The sequence below is a fragment of the Notolabrus celidotus genome, chromosome 2 (genome assembly GCF_009762535.1).
Source record: "Notolabrus celidotus isolate fNotCel1 chromosome 2, fNotCel1.pri, whole genome shotgun sequence".
In the NCBI taxonomy this organism is placed as follows: domain Eukaryota; kingdom Metazoa; phylum Chordata; class Actinopteri; order Labriformes; family Labridae; genus Notolabrus; species Notolabrus celidotus.
In genome coordinates, this window is record NC_048273.1 from 35036228 (window position 1) to 35056832 (window position 20605).

The window sequence follows — 20605 nt, forward strand, 5'->3', positions numbered from 1 at the left end:
GCAACACAGAGTTGTTTTAAGTGGAGCAATCTCTGCTCTTACATGCTCCTCTGTATTTTGAAATCTTCTCAAGCTCAGCCTGTTTTCCCATAAATAAAGAATACATCCTTCCTAACTAAATACAATGTTCCTTTGTGTACTGAAATCATCTATTTCCAGATGAGTCATTGCATCTATTTCTGAACAGTCTTGTTAGAGAGTGCAGCTCGTTTTTATTTTTTTTCTCCTCCATGTGGCTTCCTGTTCTGACGTGCCCGCCCTGCCCTGCTGTCATTGGCTGTTCATTTGTTAACACTTCCTCAAAAACAAAAACACAGACCGTTAAGCAGAAGGAGTGCAGGAATAGAAAATACAGATAGTGTGCTAAACTTCTTCATTGACATATTGATTGGTCTCTGAGTGCTCATATAACCTCAGCGGGAGAACACAAAGGAATGCTAACAGGAAGTAGAGCAAACTGCTGGAATCTGGAGCTTCTCAGGGGTGAGTGGAAAAAGTCGTCTCAGCCACAACAGAGACTGAAACATGGGCAGTGAGTACAGATCACTGTCTCCAGCTGAGTCATGCAGAAGTTTACTCATCGGTATGTATGTACAGAAGTGATACTTGTTATTCCATGTTTAACAGAAACTACCCTCAGAAATGTTGCCTTTCACACAATAAAAGTAGCACCCAATGCTTTTGAACATCAAGTCTTGTTGTTCCTGCAAAGAAAATGAGCTATCAGTCAGTGGAACAGTTAAACAGCAATGTTTTCTATGTGTGCAGGAAGAGCTTCCTAAGATCTGAGAACTTATGTCAACTGTGCTGTATCAGCCTGGACTTCGAGTCCACAAAATTAAAGCATGAAGTCTGCTCAACAAACTGTGCATGATCGAGTTACAGATGATATTGAATTGCATTGAGAAAATATCCAGGACTCTGCTTTGGTTTTACATCTCCCATCTAAAGTAAATAAAAGTGCAGGACTTGATTTCTTGAGTGCTGCTCTGACTTCCCTGCCCTTAAATGTAGATATATATTCTTTTAATCATAAAAAACATTAACGGTATAAATATGCTGTATATCTCACAAAACACAATTAATAATGACATAATTCACATGAAAATCTCTTTGATTTAATGAATCTGCAAACTGTTTGAAATCTATGTGATACATTTCTTCTATTGGCTGCAGCTGAAATTGTGGTTGTTTCAAACCTAAACCATTCATTGTGCATTTTGATAATAATATAAAGGTTTTAGGACATCGTGTTTTACAGTTAATGTCTCCTTTGTGTTGCACTGCTCAAGTTAAATCACCAGAAATACTATTTCTTTCTATTTAAATAAACCCTGACTGTTTGTAGTTAGACCCTAAAATGTTTAAATAAGTACCCAGGACAATTAAGAACTGCTTCTTTATACATTAAATCTAAGTATATATTAAAGCTAGGGATGGTAGTCATGGAAAACTAGCATGAATTTGAATGTAGCATTTCCTCCCCTCGGAGCTCCTCCAAAATGACGCCCCCTCTCACATGCACGAGCGCCGCTGATTGGCGAACATATGATGGTGACTGATTCAAAACCGGTCCTCAACACATCGTTTGTGTTTTGCACTACGTCAACTCATGTCTCACTCAGCAGTAAGAAAACACCAAAACATTCTCATAGTGAAAGTTAAAAACACAAACAAGCATGAAATGTACGCTTTGCAGGAGGCGGGCAGAACGTCAGGACGGGATTTGATTGGTTTTATAATTTGGCTCCTGATGGCAGGGATTGGTTGGTGTTTTCTTAGGTTTGCTCCGGCTGTAGATAGCAGCTTTTTTTTACCTCTTTTTTAAGAACACATTATGTATTGATTGCCATCGGGACATAAAGATCATTTTAGCCAGTATAACAAAAAGTGGATCTAAATCTGACTACCAACCCCAGCTTTAAGTATGCATTTAAGTAAGTAAGCATTTAAAGTAAGTTGCCTCAAATCTAACCTTTTTTTTCCTTCCATATCCGTTTAAAGGGTTAGTTTTTTTTTTTTATTGATTTATTTTGTGAATTGGGGTTGTTTGAGGTGTTAGTCAACATTAAGTGTATAACCAACAGGAGATGCTGTTCAGCTCTACCCCAGTATTGAGAGGCAGGGCAGTAAACCAACACGATCAGCGGCTGCAGGCTGCATCAAATTCATCTTGTAATTTAGCTCAAACAAAAAATTTCAGATCAACATGCCATTGTCAGGATGATTGTATGCTATATCTATGAGTTTTACTTTGGCGTCAAAAAGCCACTTTGTTTAAAGCTGGGGTTGGTAATCAGATTTAGATACACTTTTTGTTATACTGGTTAAAATGATCTTTATGTCCTGATGGCAATCAATACATGATGTGTTCCTAAAAAAGAGTGAAAAAATAATGCTATCTACAGCCGGAGTAAACCTGGGAAAACACCAACCAATCACCGTTTTTTGGCTCCTCAAATTTTAAACCATTCAAATCCCGTCCAGCCGTTCTGCCCTCCTCCTGCGCGTACATTTCCCCGGCGTGCACTCCTCCGAGTCCCCGTCTCCTGCCTCTGCTTCCCCTGACTCTATTTACTGCCCCTCTCGCTCGTCCTCGGGCCTGTCCCCTCTGACCTGATGAGGTGCTTTGCTCAGGACTGTAGTCCAGATCAGAGTCTAAAAAGCTCTTACCAACAAGCAGAATAATTAATGACGTTCAGTAAGTCCTACAGAAAATATATATTTATTGTAGCGTCCGTCCGGAAGCTGTAGGGATGACGAGCCAATTCGTGAACACGCTGAGCTTTAATAACCGGTCACTGTCGGCCGTGATCACGCCAACCAACAAAACAACAATCAATGTTTGAATGAATGAAGAACTTCTCCTCTTGTCTCTCCTCTCTCCCACTCACACACTCTACAACTCTCCTGATGCCTTCACTGACCGTCAACACTGTAGGAATTAAGAACATCTACACTGAACACATTTATCAAACAGTAGAGCTGTTACAGTATTATATATGTGTTATAACTTTTCTCCTGATATCGTGTCACGGGTACAACTGGATAATGCTAGCATGACAGTTGTGAGTACTAACAGCAGCCATGTTTGTTTGTGTTTTTAATTTTCACTATGAGAATGTTTTGGTGAGGACCGGTTTTGAATCAGTCACGATCATATGGTCGAGAATCAGCGGCGCTCATGCATGTGAGCGGGGGGGCGTCGTTTTGGAGGAGCTCCGAGGGAGGAGGGGAGGGGTTAGACTGAGTCATGAGGAAAAGCTACAGTCAAATTCATGCTGGTTTTCTGAGACTACCAACCCCAGCTTTAAGCTAATATCTAAACTTACTGGACTATGACTATCAGTGTACGAAGAGAAATTCAAACTGACTTGTACTCGATAGCAAATTTCTCAGTGGGCTGCAGTCGGAGGAACATGTATGTATTGCGTCTGTGAAACAGTGTCAAAACAAAGTGGCTGGATTATTTCTGAACATAACGCAGTGTGTTGGGGTCAGAGTCTCTTAAAATAAGCTAAATTACATGGCAATATTGGCCCCGTCTGTATTGCTGCAGAGCCTCGTTTTTGTCCCAGTTCCCTGGTTTCCCGATACAGGGGCCAAGCTGATCGGCACTCCCATGGGTAATACACTTTGTAGACTAGTACCTATAAAAAACCCACTTAAAAAAACTCAAACCATCCCTTTAAATATCATGGGACAGCAGAGAAAAAAGAAGCTGACAGATCTTTAGATTACTGTAAAGTTGCACCCTGTTTTCTTGGATTTTTGTACTTCCTATAAACTGTCAGTTCAGTATCTTTCATTGCTCAAAGTCTAAAAACCAGAGACAAGTTTCAGTCAGACTAAACTGAAAGTCATACCTGTTAGTACAACACCTTCCCCTTCTTCCATCAGAGGTGCTCTTGGCCTGTGCTTGGAATTCATGATGGCTGTGGTGTTAGCTTACCAATCCCCCAACCCCCACTCAACCCCACCCCCCATTGTATCCAGATGGCTGTCACACAGGCGGTTCCTCGCCTGGACCATGCTGATTTCCCATCATTCTTTAGTTAATGAGGTCGTTAGCAATGCAACGGACAATTAAATTATCTCAATCTGGCATTTCCCTCAGTTGTTTACTGTATGCTACTGTACACTGTCTCAAACTCATCAAATCACTCTGCTTCTGTTCAGATCAGGGCTTCTATCCTTCTGTTTTTCTGTATGATTCATCTGCCTGATTCTATGCAGCAGGGAATTAAAACATCACTGACACCCACCACTAAAGCTGTTTTCAGACAGAAGGAGTAGAATAAACAGAGCTTGTGACAGAGATCTTGTTTGTTCATTCTCCTCCGTGACTGAGAGATCAGCGATTCAAATGATGAACTTTTCTTTTCAACACCTCTCTGCGTGGAATCATCACGAACTGAAGCTGCCACTGCATGGGGAAGTTGTGTTAGCTGCTAAAACATGTAGAGGGGTTGACTCCAGTCTGTTAGATGAGCGCTCACCTCCATGTGAAACGCTCCTGAACACACCGTCACTATTGACAGTTAATTATGGCAGTCACAGATCACGCAGACATGTCAGCTCAGCCACAATTGACGCTGCTGCATGTTTACATCTCAGTTGTAATGTTGTTTTCTAGTTATTTTCCTCCTGACAGCAGCAGCACATCTGTTATTTAGCTCTAGAAGTGCCTCAGGGCTTGCCATAATGATGGTAAAAGCGGTACAGATTTGTGGGAATGAAATGTTGAAAAGGACTTGTTGGTATAATTGGTGAACCTGCCATCACAGTAAGTTTGGAAATATTTTCTGTCAGGCTGTTGAAGCATGCACACTGCCTCTTAGCTACACTGTCACACTCTATATGTTTTTGTCTCTGCATGGCTACATTATTTTCTACAAGCTCCTCTGCACATACAAAGTTATTTTGGCAATGAGTGAGAACCGACTACACCTGATATTTTGTCTGACAAGCAGACTGAAAGGATGCAAACATATTAATTCTGACACACTCGGGATGTTGGAAAGCACCTCACCAGTCTGATTTCCATTTGTAAGTGTGGTGGTTGGTGTAAGGAACAGGCAGGTAAAGGTAGTGGCAGCAAGACACCACACATTCAGCTGAAAATGCCTGAAAAACTGAGTGCTGAGGAGAGAAAAGTTTGCTGGCTTCCCTGTTTGAAGGCTTGTCTAAGAGATATTAATGAAAGATGAGATATATGCCTGGTCAGTAATAAAATCTGCTTACACAGAACCTGATGGGTTACATTAAAAAACAGCTTGTGATTAAAAGATTTTTCATCTGGAGATAGATCTTCACCTGAGGCGATCTGGTTCAACAAGAAGCCCAAAAGAGACAGGAGCTTCTGAGGCAGCAGTTTATCCCACAGTCAGGCGAATGAGCAGATGACAGCAGGCCCTCACTGCTGCCTCCAAAATGTTTTTATGGGATGAGACCAACATATCTGGCTTCCAGCTATGGTCCAGTAATTAGCATCAGAAATCATCACAGACAGAGAAAGTGTTGAAGTTCGTTGGTTGGAATCAGAAATGCTGGTTGTGAATGGATCTTGTGGTGAACCTCTGCCCCGGGCTGTGACCTCATGCCCAGTAGATAGTGCATGATGTAGCTAACTCCTTTCCTCTCTATTATGTCTAAGTATCATTAAGCCACAACAGGTCTGTATGAATAATGGACGTAGTATCAGTGACGTCACCCATCTGTTCCTCAGCGCTGTTTTGAAGCCAATTGTCAGCGGGAGCTATATTGGAAATGCTGAACTCAACCAAACTTAGTGTGATGTAAAGAGGCGGGGTTTGAGTCTCCTAGCCAACAGCTATGTGTTCCCGCCTGTCAATCAAGTCAGCTGTGCCTCTCATTGGAAGACTCGTAATCTCAATATCTTTGAAATTACCGCGTTATGAAAAAATTCACCCTCTGTATTATGTGTGTTGACTACACTCGTCTTTTGTACCAGGCTGTAAACATGTTTATTTCTGCTGTAAAGATCGGCTTTTTTGAATTGATGTCTATGTGGTTTCCGGTACTTCCGGAGCCAGCCTCAAGCAGATCATTGATGAACTGCAGTTTTTAGCACTTCCGCATTGGACTCATATTTTTAGACCGGAGGTTGTGAATGGATCTCGTGGTGAACCTCAGCCCCTGGGCAGTGACCTCATGCCCAGTAGATAGTGCATGATGTAGCCAACTCTCCTCTCTTTTATTTCCATGTATAATTGAACAAAAACAGGTAATTTTGTTGTTATTAGTCATCTTTTCAGCTGTGAGTTTAAAGCAGATGTGAACCCTGGAAAGACAGAAAACTGTGTGCTGAAATGGTTCATCTTTATACCCTGGTTCCAATCAAAATCTTTATCATCAGGACAAGCTGAGACACGTTATGATTCATCGGTTTACATTTTAGGAGCTCATTTAGTTAGTCATGATAGTGTTCAGTCTTATTAACGTTGCGTTCTCCTTCTTCTTCTTCTTCTTCTTCTTCTTCTTCTTCTTCTTCTTCTTCTTCTTCTTCTTCTTCTTCTTCTTCTTCTTCTTCTTCTTCTTCTTCTTCTTCTTCTTCTTCTTCTTCTTCTTCTTCTTCTTCTTCTTCTTCTTCTTCTTCACTCCTAATGATAACTTAATTAAGAAACTAAGGATAACCCAACCTTACATTAATTAAATTGAGCAGAGTATGAGACACTTATAGTTGCTATTATCAGTATTTTTATCTCATCACGGGGTCGCATGACTCCCCATATTGCCAAAAAGGTTGCTCATTGTGACAAATCCACATAAAACCCCACACTACCTGATTCTGTAGTTCTGCAGAATCAGATGCTAATTGCATTTTTCGGTTCATTGTTTGGTATAACAACCCCAAACTTCTCTATTTTAGTTTCATGCTCACTTCTCAATCGAGTCATTTTGCAGCCACAGCAGGCCGCTTTTCTAGTAAATAGTCTTTTATCAACTGACTGTACCCGACTGGCTCAGCACCAAATGAAAGACAAATAAGTTATCAACAGCTGTATTTGGTGCAGCTGAATGTAGCTTTAAGGCCTGTGTGGTGAGTTTGGCTCTAAGAACTGTGAGCGTTATTTCTTCTGATATAAAGTATAAAACTCTAGGAGTCAGAAACATATTTCTTCAACTTTTGATGCCAATGAGAATCACTGAAAATGATTGTAAAACAGCTTTTATTGTGCTGTTAGGGACACAGTGTTGTATCTCTTCTGTGTAGGGGATAATGTAAAGTGAGCAGGTGATTATGCCATATAGAATACTGACAGGGTGAGCAGGACCCAGCCATTAACTGGAAGGATTTTGTCCTCACATTGAGGTCTAAACGTTAACCTGCTTTACGGTTACAAATCACGGTAAATTGATTACATTCATTTGAGTCTGCTTTTCCTTAAGTTTGGTCAACGTCTCTTTCACTCAGCTCTTTTGGTGTTTTGACATCCCTCAATAGTTTTTCATTATTCCTCATTGTCATCATCACGTCTTCTTTTCTCTGCTGGTGACTGTTCAGCTATTAACCAAACATTCAAAGTTTTGTGCTCTCTTAACAAACTGAGAGTTATACAGAAATATCCTATGCTATTTGAAACCAATGTTTTTGCCACATTGTCAACAAGAAATGTGAAATTGTAAACTTAATGAATGTGTCAGACTCCTCCCGTGGATAGATTTGATAAGACCATAGGCTGTATAAAATATGGACGTAGTATCCTTGACTTCACCCACTCTGTTTCTGAAGCGCCGTTTTGAAGCCAATCGTCGGTGGGAGCCATATTAGAAATGTTGAACTCAAATTAACTTCTATCGAGCGATGGTGACGTAAAGAGGAGGGCTATGTTGGCTCCTAGCCAACAGCTACAGTGTTCCCGCCTGTCAATCAAGTCAGCTGTGCCTCTCATAATGGAAAACTCATAATTTTAATATATTTGCAATTGCCACGTTATAAAAAAATTCACTTCAGTAATGTGTGCCGATTGAAAAATTAGCTATCCAGACTACACTCGTTTTTTGTACCAGGCTGTAAACATGTTTATTTCTGATGTAAAGATCAGGTTTTTTTCCAATTTGTGTGTATGTGGTTTCCGGTATTTCCAGAGCCGGCCTCAAGTGGACACTTTATGAACTGCAGTTTTTAACACTTCTGCATTGGCTTCAATTCTCGCGACCGTAGGTTTCCACTTGTTCAGAATTAATTACTGTTGTTTCCAGGTTTTGGCCAATCAGAATCATGTATTTAACACTCCTAGTGAATTGATAAGAAAGCCGGGTCATAATTGGGATAATTTGTTGATTGTTCTGGACTTATTTAAGAGCAAAAAGTCCATTGTTGAAACCATGAGACAGATTGGCCCATTACTGATGTCAGTATAACACAGCACTTAGTTTTAAATGTCATCCCCACAGTTAGGTCATATGTAAATTTGTGTGCTATATCTACATTGCCTGCCGCTTACAACAAGTGCTCCAATGCAAGCTATGAAGTCAGCTGATCCAGGCTTGTCGCTGTAATCTCCAAACAACAAAGCAGTAGCACCTCATAATGAAGCTTTATGTGGATGTTCCTTCTGGTTTAGTTCAAACAATACATTTCTTCACCATATTGGTAAAGAAAGCAACTCTTTTCTGATTACAAAGCAGTGCAGACATGAACCAGAAGCAGAGCAACCTTGGCCTCAGTATGTCTTTGGCTGTATACTGGACTTGAATAAACAGCTGAATACCCAAGAAAGCCAAATGTATCCTCCTTCATATCATCCCCTGCACTCATTCTGTTGTTATACCATTTCTGCTGTTGGTTCGTAAGCTGTTTAATATACACCACCAGTCAAAAGTTTGGACACACCTTCTCATTCAATGGTTTTTATTTATTTTAATAATTTCCAACATTGTAGATTAATACTGAAGACATCAAAACTATGAAATAATCTGGTTTTGCCATAATCTGGATGACAACAGTAGTCAAATAGGGCTATCCATTGTGTACTAACCCTACCTCTGAACAACACAACTGATGGTCTCAAACACATTAAGAAGGCAAGTCATTCTACAAATGAACTCTTGACAAGGCTCATGTTAATTAGAAACCATTCCATGAGACCACTTCATGAAGCAGACTGAGAGAATACCAAGAGTGGGCAAAGAAGGCTACTTTGAAGTATTTAAAATCTAAAACATATTCTGCTTTGTTTAACACTTTTTTGTGAATGAAATAATTCCATATATGTTCATAGTTTTGATGCCTTCAGTATTAATCTAAAGTGTTTAAAATAGTTAAAACAAATAAAAAACATTGAATGAGAAGGTGTTTCCAAACTTTTGACTGGTAGTGACATTATAGGCGGATACCAGACGTCCAAACTGAAATTGCCTGTAGTTGCTCTGGACCACCAGCTTGGTCAAATAATGCTGCCGGTGCTGACAGGATTACAGATTTTGCAGCTACGGCCCAGAAACACCCTCAACATCAGCAACAACTGCTGCCATTTTTTATTCTTCATGTCAAACTCTGATTGGTAAATATCTAAGATTGAAGTCCCATGAAAAAAGTCCAGACATTCAGACTTTGTTATGAAGTAAAAAGCAGTAATGGTAAACAAAAACTGTTGGCAAAGTGGGCAAATTTGGCATCAGTCTCCTTGGAATAAAAGTAAAATTAAAAAACTTTTCACCTTGAAACAAAGTGGAAAAAAAAATCTGACAACCACACCAAACATCAGAAACTGTGGAAAACAACAACATATAAGCTGGCTGTTATTTCCTATTGTCAATCTCACCTTTGCATTAGTGTTTGTCTTGTCAAGAATGTCAACTTGTCACAGTTGTCTTTAAATGCTGGATTCGCCCTGCTGTGTTTCCTGGAAACAAAACACAAGTATAAAACATAAGGGGCCCTACTGTGTGTGTGTGTGTGTGTGTGTGTGTGTGTGCGCGCGCGTGTGTGTGTGTGTGTGTGTGTGTGTGTGTGTGTGTGTTTGTGTGTGTGTAGTGAACGCTGAGAAAGGTTATAAACTGCAGTCTAAGTGGCAATTGTGAGTCAATTAACAATTTCATCAATAGCGTTGAATCTGAGTGCATGTCTGCGATCAGCATTTGATGCAATGTAACATCAGATCTTAATAATTTTATAACCTCTATCATCCCCTCTTCTCCTGCAGAGACGTCAGAGTGCTTCATATGCAGGGATGTTGAACTTAAAGCCAGTGACCCACTGAGGAATTTCTGTGACTGCAAGAATTTACTTGCCCATCACGTGTGTCTGTCCACTTGGATCCAGAGGGTAAGAAAGACTTTCTGTGTGGGGAAATCTTGATATTTTGAATTTCAGTGTGGCTTCTTTTTCTCCTCAGCCATTTGTCAGGAAGTAAAGGAGGAAAGATGTCTGTGTTGGATTTCTAACTGTGAATAAATGTGTGTGCAATGTAAGCATTCCTCATTGAGACAAAACAATGCTGTTTGCCTTAAGGTAATGAGCTTTCTTTCAAATAGCAATACCAATTAATTTTAATGAGGGTTGCTAACAATGATAACACGTCATGTAAAGCAGTTGAAACACTGAGGCTGAAACATTGAGCAGCACTTCATAATGGACGGGAAGAAACCCAGAAAGCAATTGTTCACCAGACACCTGCCACCAAACGTAAAACAGCTCATTAACATCTGTAGCACTCTTTGAATCAGCGGTTGTATTGATACTGCGGTCACTGATAAGATGTTTTTGCACTCTGCAGAGAAGCACTTTACGCTCTTCTTGGTTAATGAAGTGTAAGTTTTATGTGGGTGGCATACATTTGTCTTCTGTTCAGTTATGATACTCGTTGTTGCTCATGCTAATTACTCTAACTCTGTTAATTTCCAACCAACTGCTGCTGCTGCACGCAGATTTGCACAGAACATGTATAATTGCCATTGTATAAGTATTCTTCGACAAGTAAAACATAAAATCTGAGAAGGCAGTGAAGAGTTGTGTTGACAGAGAAAGTTTAAGAAACAAACAAAATTTTACACACAAGCTGCTGCTTTTTTATAATACAAGCTTTCCTCCTGCAAATTTTTGTTTATTTCACATGACATTTTCAATTCACATGAGGAGTTTTGCAATGACAGATGCAAACCATTAAAAATACAATATTCTGCCTGTTAAAATGACTTATTATTTTTATATGATCAGTGGAACAAATGTGGCGTTACATGAAGATAAGTCATAAACCTGCAGACACCTCTCATGAAACTTTGATTTCCTTTTATGTCAGACTTCTTCAATGATTTGGTTTCAGTGCCTTTAAAGAAAAAATCTGGGGCGCGGAATTGGCCTTATGTTTAAAGCTGGGGTTGGTAATCAGATTTAGATCCACTTTTTGTTATACTGGCTAAAATGATCTTTATGTCCTGATGGCAATCATTACATGATGTGTTCCTAAAAAAGAGTGAAAAAAAACTGCTATTTACAGCCGGAGTAAACCTGGGAAAACACCAACCAATCACCGTTTTTTGGCTCCCCAAATTTTAAACCAATCATATCCCGTCCAGCCGTCCTGCCCTCCTCCTGCGCGTACATTTCCCCGGCGTGCACTCCTCCGAGTCCCCGTCTCCTGCCTCTACTTCCCCTGACTCTATTTACTGCCCCTCTCGCTCGTCCTCGGGCCTGTCCCCTCTGACCCGATGAGGTGCTTTGCTCAGGACTGTAGTCCGGATCAGAGTCTAAGAAGCTCTCACCAACAAGCAGAATAATTAATGACGTTCAGTAAGTCCTACAGAAAATATATATTTATAGTAGCGTCCGTCCGGACGCTGTAGTGATGACAAGCCGATTCATGAACACGTTAAGCTTTAATAACCGGTCACTGTCGGCCGTGATCACGCCAACCAACAAAACAACAATCAATGTTTGAATGAATGAAAAACTTCTCCTCTCCTCTCTCCCACTCGCACACTCTACACCTCTCCTGATGCCTTCACTGACCGTCAACACTGTAGGAATTAAGAAAATCTACACTGAACACGTTTAACAAATAGGAGAGTTGTTACAGTATTATATATGTATTATAACTTTTCTCCTGATATCGTGTCACCGGTACAACTGGATAATGCTAGCATGATAGTTGTGAGTACTAACAGCAGTCATGTTTGTTTGTGTTTTTAACTTTCACTATGATAATGTTTTGGTGAGGACCAGTTTTGAATCAGTCACCATCATATGGTCGAGAATCAGTGGCGCTCATGCATGTGAGCGGGGGGGCGTCGTTTTGGAGGAGCTCCCAGGGAGGAGGGGAGGGGTTAGACGGAGTCATGAGGAAATGCTACATTCAAATTCATGCTGGTTTTCCGAGACTACCAACCCTAGCTTTAAATTGTGCGCCCATGTAGCGGGTGGCCCAGGTTCTATTCCAGCCTGTGGCCTCCTTCCTGCATGTCATTCCCCCACTCTCTCAGTGCCCTACACTATCCACTGTCCTCTACTCTATAGAAATAAAGGTGTAAAAGCCCAAAGAATATAACTTTAAAAAAATTAAATAAATAAATAAAAACAAAAATCTTAGTAGCTCAAATAAACCCTCTGAAAACTGGCTAACCGCCCGGCTAACTGATACAGTTAAAATCAGAATGGGGTTAAAGTTCAGTCACTGTTGTGTTACATCACCACAATGTTATTTTAGCTGCAACAATGCTGTTATTGGAGCAGCAGACTAATGTGATCATAAAAGCATGGAGAAAAATAACACAGACTATGAAGACCAAATGACAAACCTAATAAGTTAGCTAGCTAGTTGCTAGCTCATCGTGTTCTTTTGGCTTTCTCATTAAATGTGTCTTCAGCAATGAGTAACTTTGATCCATAATAAAACAACTCAAGTAAACCCACTTTAAATGATGAAGAGAACCGATAACATAAGGGACTAGATTGTGAACACAACGGAGCATTTAGCTGTGAGGTGCCAAGTGTGTTTTATAGAAGTTGGTGGTGACTAAAAAGGAGCAAAAAGAGGATCAGTAATTGTATAAAAGAGAAGGAGAGATTCTGATAGATTTTGTCTGTTTCCAGAAACTTGTGCCCGCCAGATACACAAACATATTTATTGATTTGTTTGTTTATTTATAGATTTTTTCTTTTACTATATAGGACAGCTTGAGAGAGAGGGGAACTGTGGGGAGAGAGTGAGAGGATGACATGCATCTACAGCATGTTGTGACTGGCGATTGATCTTATGACTGGGACTGTAGCCTCTGTACATGGCCCGCGTGTTCCATCAGCTAAGATAAACTGATGCCCCACACAAACATTCATCTGTTAGCATGAAAGCACCTTGGTTTGGTAACGTGAGCCCAAGTATTTGAACACTTTGCTTTCCCCGCCATGTAATCCTACGCAATTGTTCCCAGCATGAGATCACACAAGTTGAATATCGACAGGAGCAGCGTTTGTCTGTGAGCTTAGTGCTGACCAGCTGCATGTATCAATAGGGATACTTATTTAAGTCTAGTGCTTTGAAGTTCACTGAGCACATGACAAACTAACATGCATATTGCTTGATTTCTAGTGTAGTGTTGTTATTCATCAAACATTGAGGGTCTAGTGAAGAGACACTTTAAAGTTGGTTGGACAAGGAAGAGCTCCTGCCTTCATGTTTTAAATCTGTATCTTGCAAGGCCCCAAGCTCTAGTGAAGGGCAATATTTAATCAGCCAAAAACAGCTTTGACTGGAGGACTCAAGAGCAGACAAACTAAATGAAATCAATCTGTCATTTATGTACTTGTGGACAATATCTGTTTGGCTCTTCAGGAGGTCTAACTCTAACGATTTTCAAGAAACCTGGATTGAACTCGAAATTTAAATAACTATTGTTTTATATCAATTCTCAGATATGGACAGTTCAATATATATTTGTTCTCTTATATTTCTTTGTAAACAAAGTAATCCTTTTTCATTTTTAAGGTGTGTTGTAACTCAAATAAAATCACTGCAGACTTTTTTTCAGCACCTTGCAAAAAAACTCAAATCACCGTTCAAAAGTACCTTGTTGGAAAATTTCAGAACAGTTATAGAGAAATGGAAAGTGAACAATTCTCAAATGAAAGTATTAAATATTTAAACAAATAAGGTAAATCTCTTTAACTTAGGAATGTCAATTTCAAGTATTTTCGGTTATCGATCTTTGAAAATGTAACGATAAATTATCGTTTATTCATTAAAAAACGTAAAAGTGTTCCATGTCAAAAATAATGCCAAATGCGTTTTTTTTCCCCTAAATCAAATTTTCCTTCATAACACAATGTATATTACTGATGGTGTTAAACAGCTAGAACATACTGAGGTGTTCAAAATGTTAACACGCTGAATATCAACGTGAGGAGCAGGCTTATAAAAATCTCTATGACCATGCGTCTCTGTGGACGCATGGTGCTGGAGTGAAGACTCAGACTACAACATGTGGATTTACTGCAACAGAACAACTGAACAAGATCAGATTTTGGACTCAGTGTCCAGTTTTCTCGTTCTTATTGAGGAAAATAAGCATTTAAATGTGATCATGTGTCAGTCTGGAGCGCAACCGGGTCACAATCAGTCCGGCAGCGGAGAAAAAAAGCGCTCGTGGAGACCTGTCACTCAGCTGCAGCCCCCAGCTGAGCGTCTCCGCTGTGAGCAACACCTTCAGTCAGCTGATTCTGAAACATGCTTTAAACTTAAAACACCTCCACTCAGTGAGTGATGAGAGAGCAGCGCAAGAGACTTAATGATGTTGAACAAGAGGAGTATAATGCAGATAGAGCCTTCTACTGTTTAAAAATAATATCCAGATACAAATGTTGTTGAATCGATTTTAATCCGCCCTTATTTGTATCGATTTTTTACCGTCTTGCGATATATCCTTACATCCTTAGTATCAAAACAAATGGTATCAGTAGTTCACTTTAATTACTTTCATAATTAATTTGGTTAATTATCACATGATATCGTTATATATTGTTCAAAGATAAAAGTGCTTCAGACTCTGAAATGCTTTCTGTGGTGCAGCTCCCTCCTGTGAGCTTTGGGTCTCTTTTGATACTCCACAAGTGGTAGACAACATGCTACAGCAGACCTTTCATCTGCACCACCCAGCTGTCAGAGTGAAGAGCCACTTCCATTAAGTGTGTGTCTTCCCACTATACAATTATATACAGACACACAAGCCTGCACTCATGAAGAGACACACTCACACACACACATGGAGCCCACTCTCTGTTGGGAGTGTGCGCCGCTGCTACAAGACTACTTTAGTTTTTTGTGTGTGAGGGAAGCAGACAGAGTGAAAGAGAGAGGGAGAGAGAGTGTGCGACCTTTTAGAGTGCTCAGGGTAGGGAGCCCTTCTCCCTTTTACAGAACAGAAATCAGCAATTGACCTGTCACTTTTGCTCTGATAGCCATCTCTAGAAAGCAGGTCATGCACATATGTCTAAAGTGGCTCTTAACCGCATTTTATGAAGCCAGAAAATGTAATCCAATAATGATTTGACTTGTGAGAGAGAAAGAGAGAGAGTTAGCCAGCTGGGAGTGATAGCATGCACCGTTAGCACTCCTAAAAGCAGCTTGAACACAAAAGGCCAAATTCCTCGTCTTTATTTAATTTCACCCACACCAGTATCACACAGATGTTGTCACTAAACAGCGGGCACGCTGAGTCAAACACGACAAAACTGTGCTGGCATTCATTCCCACAACTGTTGAAATGTATTTAAGCGTGTTCGCAGCAGAGGACTATCTCAGCGATTATCATCTGCACTGAGGCTAACCATACGCTATCTTTTTTTAGACTGCCTCATTTGTACCCCCGCCCTCTCCTTCCCAGGTTCCCAAAGACAAATAGCATGGCACAAAACTAATTAGTAACCAGGAACTAGTTAGGAGATGCCCTTTGAAAAACATGTCCTGAGGCAGGATTTAAATATAGGGACAGAGTCAGTGACTGAGTGCGCCTAGGAGATCCCGGCCTCCAGGCGAGGCAGCACTTTGACCCCTGACCCTCATTATAGGGAGTGCATTCCTAGAGGGGTGAAACCCCTCGCAGCACAAAGTACAAGGGCATGGGAGGACTGTATTGCTCGTACCGCACCAGTCGAGTGTGGCCTGGTGTGTCTCACTGCCCAACCCAACGACGGCTTGAGAAAATACAGAGCAAGAACAGGCGTTTTTTTGGAGAGTAATGCTGTACACTTGCTATCACAACAGATAAATAGGTTTTCCATTTGAATACATCTGGTTTCTGTCTCGTCTAGTTAATAGTAATAGTGTTCTGCAGAAGAATTGTTGTAATCCCACCCATCTGAAATAAAACACAGTAGTAGGCGGAAGGGAGTGACAAGAAGGCTTGTGAAAATGCTAGCAACATAGCAGCTAAATATAGCATTGGTTTAAGAGTTGATAACGTGTGAACAGATGAAAAACATGCTGAGAAGATGACATGCTGCATTTTGTTGATATGTTTTTCACATTTGATGTTAGTGTTTTTGTGCGTGCATGTGTGTCAACAAGTATGCCCTTGACTGTGAGTGTGCATGCTTATATTTCTGTTTAATTGCAAGTGGTGTGAAAAGTGAGTTAAGCACCCCCCCCCCACCCACACCCCCACCACTCTCATCCCCTCTCGCTCTGTCTCTCTCTCATGGCTTGATAATTCTCATCACTGCAAACAGACTTGGTTTACATTCATTAGCCCAACACTCACAGCAATCAGGCCACAGTGCCAGGGGCAATGGTCCTCTTTATAAAATCACATTGCCTAATAGCAGTGTTCTATAATTATATGCCATTAACATCTATCAAAGTGGGCTCCTACATGCCATGCATATTAGCAGTGGCTTTGGCAGTTTGTGTTTGTACAAATGCTTTTTCTTGTTAATGGTATCTTCAGATAGTTAGCACCTGCTTAAAGATTATTGTCAACATGTTATTTTTGTGTCATGTGGAGTTCTGGTTTGTGAAGTGGAAGATGAAGTGCATACATTAAAACAATGTCAACTGGTGCAGAAAACGTCGAACTCTTGATAACTGAAGAGGTGAAAACACAGCAACAATGAAAAAAAGAAAAACAACAATTAAGAATACACAACATGGTGAGATTTAATGAAGTGAGGTTTTAATTATCACATTGTTTGTGTTGTATGTTAATGTTGTAAGAGGTTGTTGTTTTGAGAAATTGTGTTTATTTTACTCTTGTTTGTGTTTCTTTGTGAGATGTTACATTTTTTGATGTTTTTTTTGCTATTGTTATAATTTTTTTTTTTTGGGTGTTGTGTTTTGTAAATGTAATTAATATTTAGTACCTGAGTTTTGTAAAATAGTTGAGATTTTTTTCTCCTATTAGAATGATTTGGCGAAGGATGTAATTATTCACTCAACTCACATTGTAACACAATCCACAATGCTCGGCTTGCGATTCAATTTATTATTTGTTCAACAAATTTGTGATGGAGTAGATAATCTAGTTTATGTTTGCGATTTAGAGATGAGATTACCTTGAAGGTATTTCTTTTGACACTCTCGTTTTCCTGTTTTTACTTCCTGAGACAGTTTTTCTTTACTTCCCGTTTTGGTAACAGAAGCGCTTTTATTTTGACAGTAAAGTTACAACAGTTAATGAAAACAGCTAAAAGAACAACCAACAGGCTACCCAGTGGACCAATCACATGGTTAACAGTCTGCTAAGTTCAACGCAAAGTTACATTTTTAAGGAGTAACACGTCCGGCTTCATGAAGGGGCACGGGGCTCTGCAGACCTACGGCATAGATTACCACGTAGAGCCAACGCAGGAGTATGAAGCAGGCTGTAGTTGTATCTCCTCTTAGCTTGTTGTGTTTTCCTTCTATTTCTTTGTTATACATAGTGAAATATTTCATAGTTCTCTCTCTAATTTTTATAAATAGATTTTCATGTTTTCTTCATACTTGTTGTGTTTCTTTGTGAAACTTGTAATGGTTTTTTTTGTGGGATTGTTGAACTGATGGTTCACTGTCACTAAATACTTTAACATAATGTTTCCTTAATAGGGTTGTGGGAGTGAAGACAGGCTGCGATGCATCATCTGCAAAGCCAAGGTAAGTGAATCTGTCAAGTCTGATTTTATTTCTATCACTGAAAGTTACAAACAGTAATTTGTTCTTTTGCAGAGTCTACATCACCTTTTACTTATAAACTCTTGATTCACGCTCACAAAATGAATATTTAAATAATGATCAGAAGGAGAAAAGTAAGAAACCTCCTTGCGGCTTTATAAAGATTGAGCGAGACATCTGATGATGTCTCATTCTTTTAATCTGCCTTTGTGAAATGTACATAACGCATTTAAACAAACACCATTTAAGTCATTAAACAGTGGCTGCATCTCAGAAAATAGATTAAAGCAGAGCAGATCCATAATACTAATGAGCAATCAGGTCTTTGTTTTGCTCTGTGATTTAGTTGATTTGCTAGCAGTTGTGTTGCTTATGAGCTCTAAGCTGTCTTTTATTCCTTATTATTGCAGCAGAACACTCGCTGCGCAGAAGAAGGGAGAAACATTACAATATTTGGCAAAGGATATAAGCCATGTAATGACAAAATCTGTATTCATTTCATGAGCAGAAATTAATCACGCTTTCCTGTGGTACATGCCTAATGCAAATTTTCCATCAACACATTGTGTCTTGTGTTTGTGGCTTTATTCCTATGAAACGGTGGGGCTGATGTGTCATCACAGATGGGGTTGCAAGCTGGACAAGGTGGCCACATTACTAACCATCTGAGATTAGAGACTATGCTGTTGATGTGTTGTATGTATTCATGCTTGTGCTGTGGGTCAAAGCATCACAAGCTGGAGACAGAGTGTTTTATTCATCGTTTGCTCTACAGCAGTGGGTTGAAAATGTGATCTTTGCTGTCTGTGCTTGTGTGTATGTATGAGGGGGAATCCAGTCTGTGGAAGGAAATGTCACAGTAACTCTAACAACGACCTTTGAGGATTTTAAGATATTTTAAACATGAAAGCACACAGGCTCACACACACATATACACATATACACACACAGTCACACACTGATGACAGTTGAATGAAACATTTAGTCTGAGGGGAAGTCTCCACTGACATCCAGGCAAAACACGTTTGTTTCCATTCAGAGCCACTGTGGGGTGTGGTTCCTTCTCATACAAGGTAACATGGTTACATTTGAGTGATTGTTCTATTTTTAGACACAGGTTTTGAAGTCGCCAATATTCACGATTCTGACAAGACGAGTAAAGTCAGAATCGTGAAAATTGGTAAAACGAAAAAAAATCATTTAAAGACGTACAATTTTTTCAAAGCACTATTGTGGCTACAATATCTTTACAGTGATTGGCATTTAGACCTCACCCATGGTGGCTAAAAGGTGTGCAGTTTCAGGTTCTTGTTTGCTACAGAGTACAGGACTTCATAATTGTACATGCTTCAAGCATTGTTAAAAATCCTTGCACTGTTGGTTTTTAACTATTACTATTTGAATTGAAATTCAAAATAGGAGATTCACAGAATTAGTCCAAGACACCTTTAAGAATGCCTGTGACCACTAAAGAGGTTCTGGAGTGACTCATTTCCCAGTAGTTTAAACAGAAATGTCAAGTCTGAAGGTAAGAAAACACTGAAAAAAGTCAAAATTTAGCAGTTTATTCAACACAGGATAACAGAGTCAATATGTAAACAATGTTAAACTGGTTTGGGTAGTGCGGCTAATATTAGTAGAGCTAGCACAAAAAGGCCTCAGTCCTCGTTGCAGTTTAACATCCACATGTCTGTGCTGGCTGCACTTTGCCATTGATTTCTGGTCAAGGGGTTTAATGATAGTTTAACCAGACACAGTCCACAAACAACTTTATCACCATTTTCTAGATCAAAATATTCTCAGTGCTGAGATAATAAAATTATATTAATACAAATATCCATAGTTGGTTTAACTGGCTATTAATTATGGTGCCAGCTCTAAGGATGATGACATTTAATCGCCTAGTCGACTAAACGTGCACATTCCCAATAGTCAGTTGAAAAACAGCATGAGCTGTCATGCCGGGTTGAGGCCTCTCAGCTGATTGTAATAATGTAACTCCGTGTTGTTTCATTGGAGGTCATTTTCTTCTGTTTCCCTGACAGTATTTGGCTTCAGGCAAACACATTTTTTGGTGTTAAAACCATCTCTGCCCTTCTTTTACCTAACAGGGGACATTTCTTGCACTTCCTTACTATCTCTAACCGACTATTGCACTTGTCTTGGTCCATTGTACCGATGGCATTGGCATCAATTATTAATGCGGAGCAGTAAATGTCTGAGAGACATCCCACTGAGTGACCAAGCAGCCATGAACAGGGTTAGTGGCAGGACTGGTGGATGCTGCGAGTGGCAGCTGTGCCATTTAGAGAATGATTGTTGAGAAGCTTTTGCTATGTATTGATATGAACTTTGCTGCAGTAAGTTAATGCATCAGTATAATAACATTTTAATGTCTGCAGTGGCACAGCCATTTAATATTTTCCACAGAGAGATGTATATGTAGATCAGCAATGACTGTAATGATGATAATGATAATCATTTGGTCCTGTGCTGCT

General features: G+C 39.8%; 1 protein-coding gene across 1 annotated transcript in view; it reads left to right on the top strand.

Moving 5' to 3' along the window:
* The first annotated feature begins 315 nt into the window (after window positions 1–315).
* The window catches only part of LOC117826226, a 104446-nt gene continuing 84156 nt past the window's right edge, over window positions 316–20605 (top strand). The window contains exons 1-3 of the mRNA XM_034702154.1: window positions 316–583; window positions 10173–10294; window positions 18042–18089. Of these exons, the coding sequence (XP_034558045.1) occupies window positions 526–583; window positions 10173–10294; window positions 18042–18089 (228 nt within the window). The 5' untranslated portion in view covers window positions 316–525. The remainder of the gene's footprint in view (window positions 584–10172; window positions 10295–18041; window positions 18090–20605) is intronic.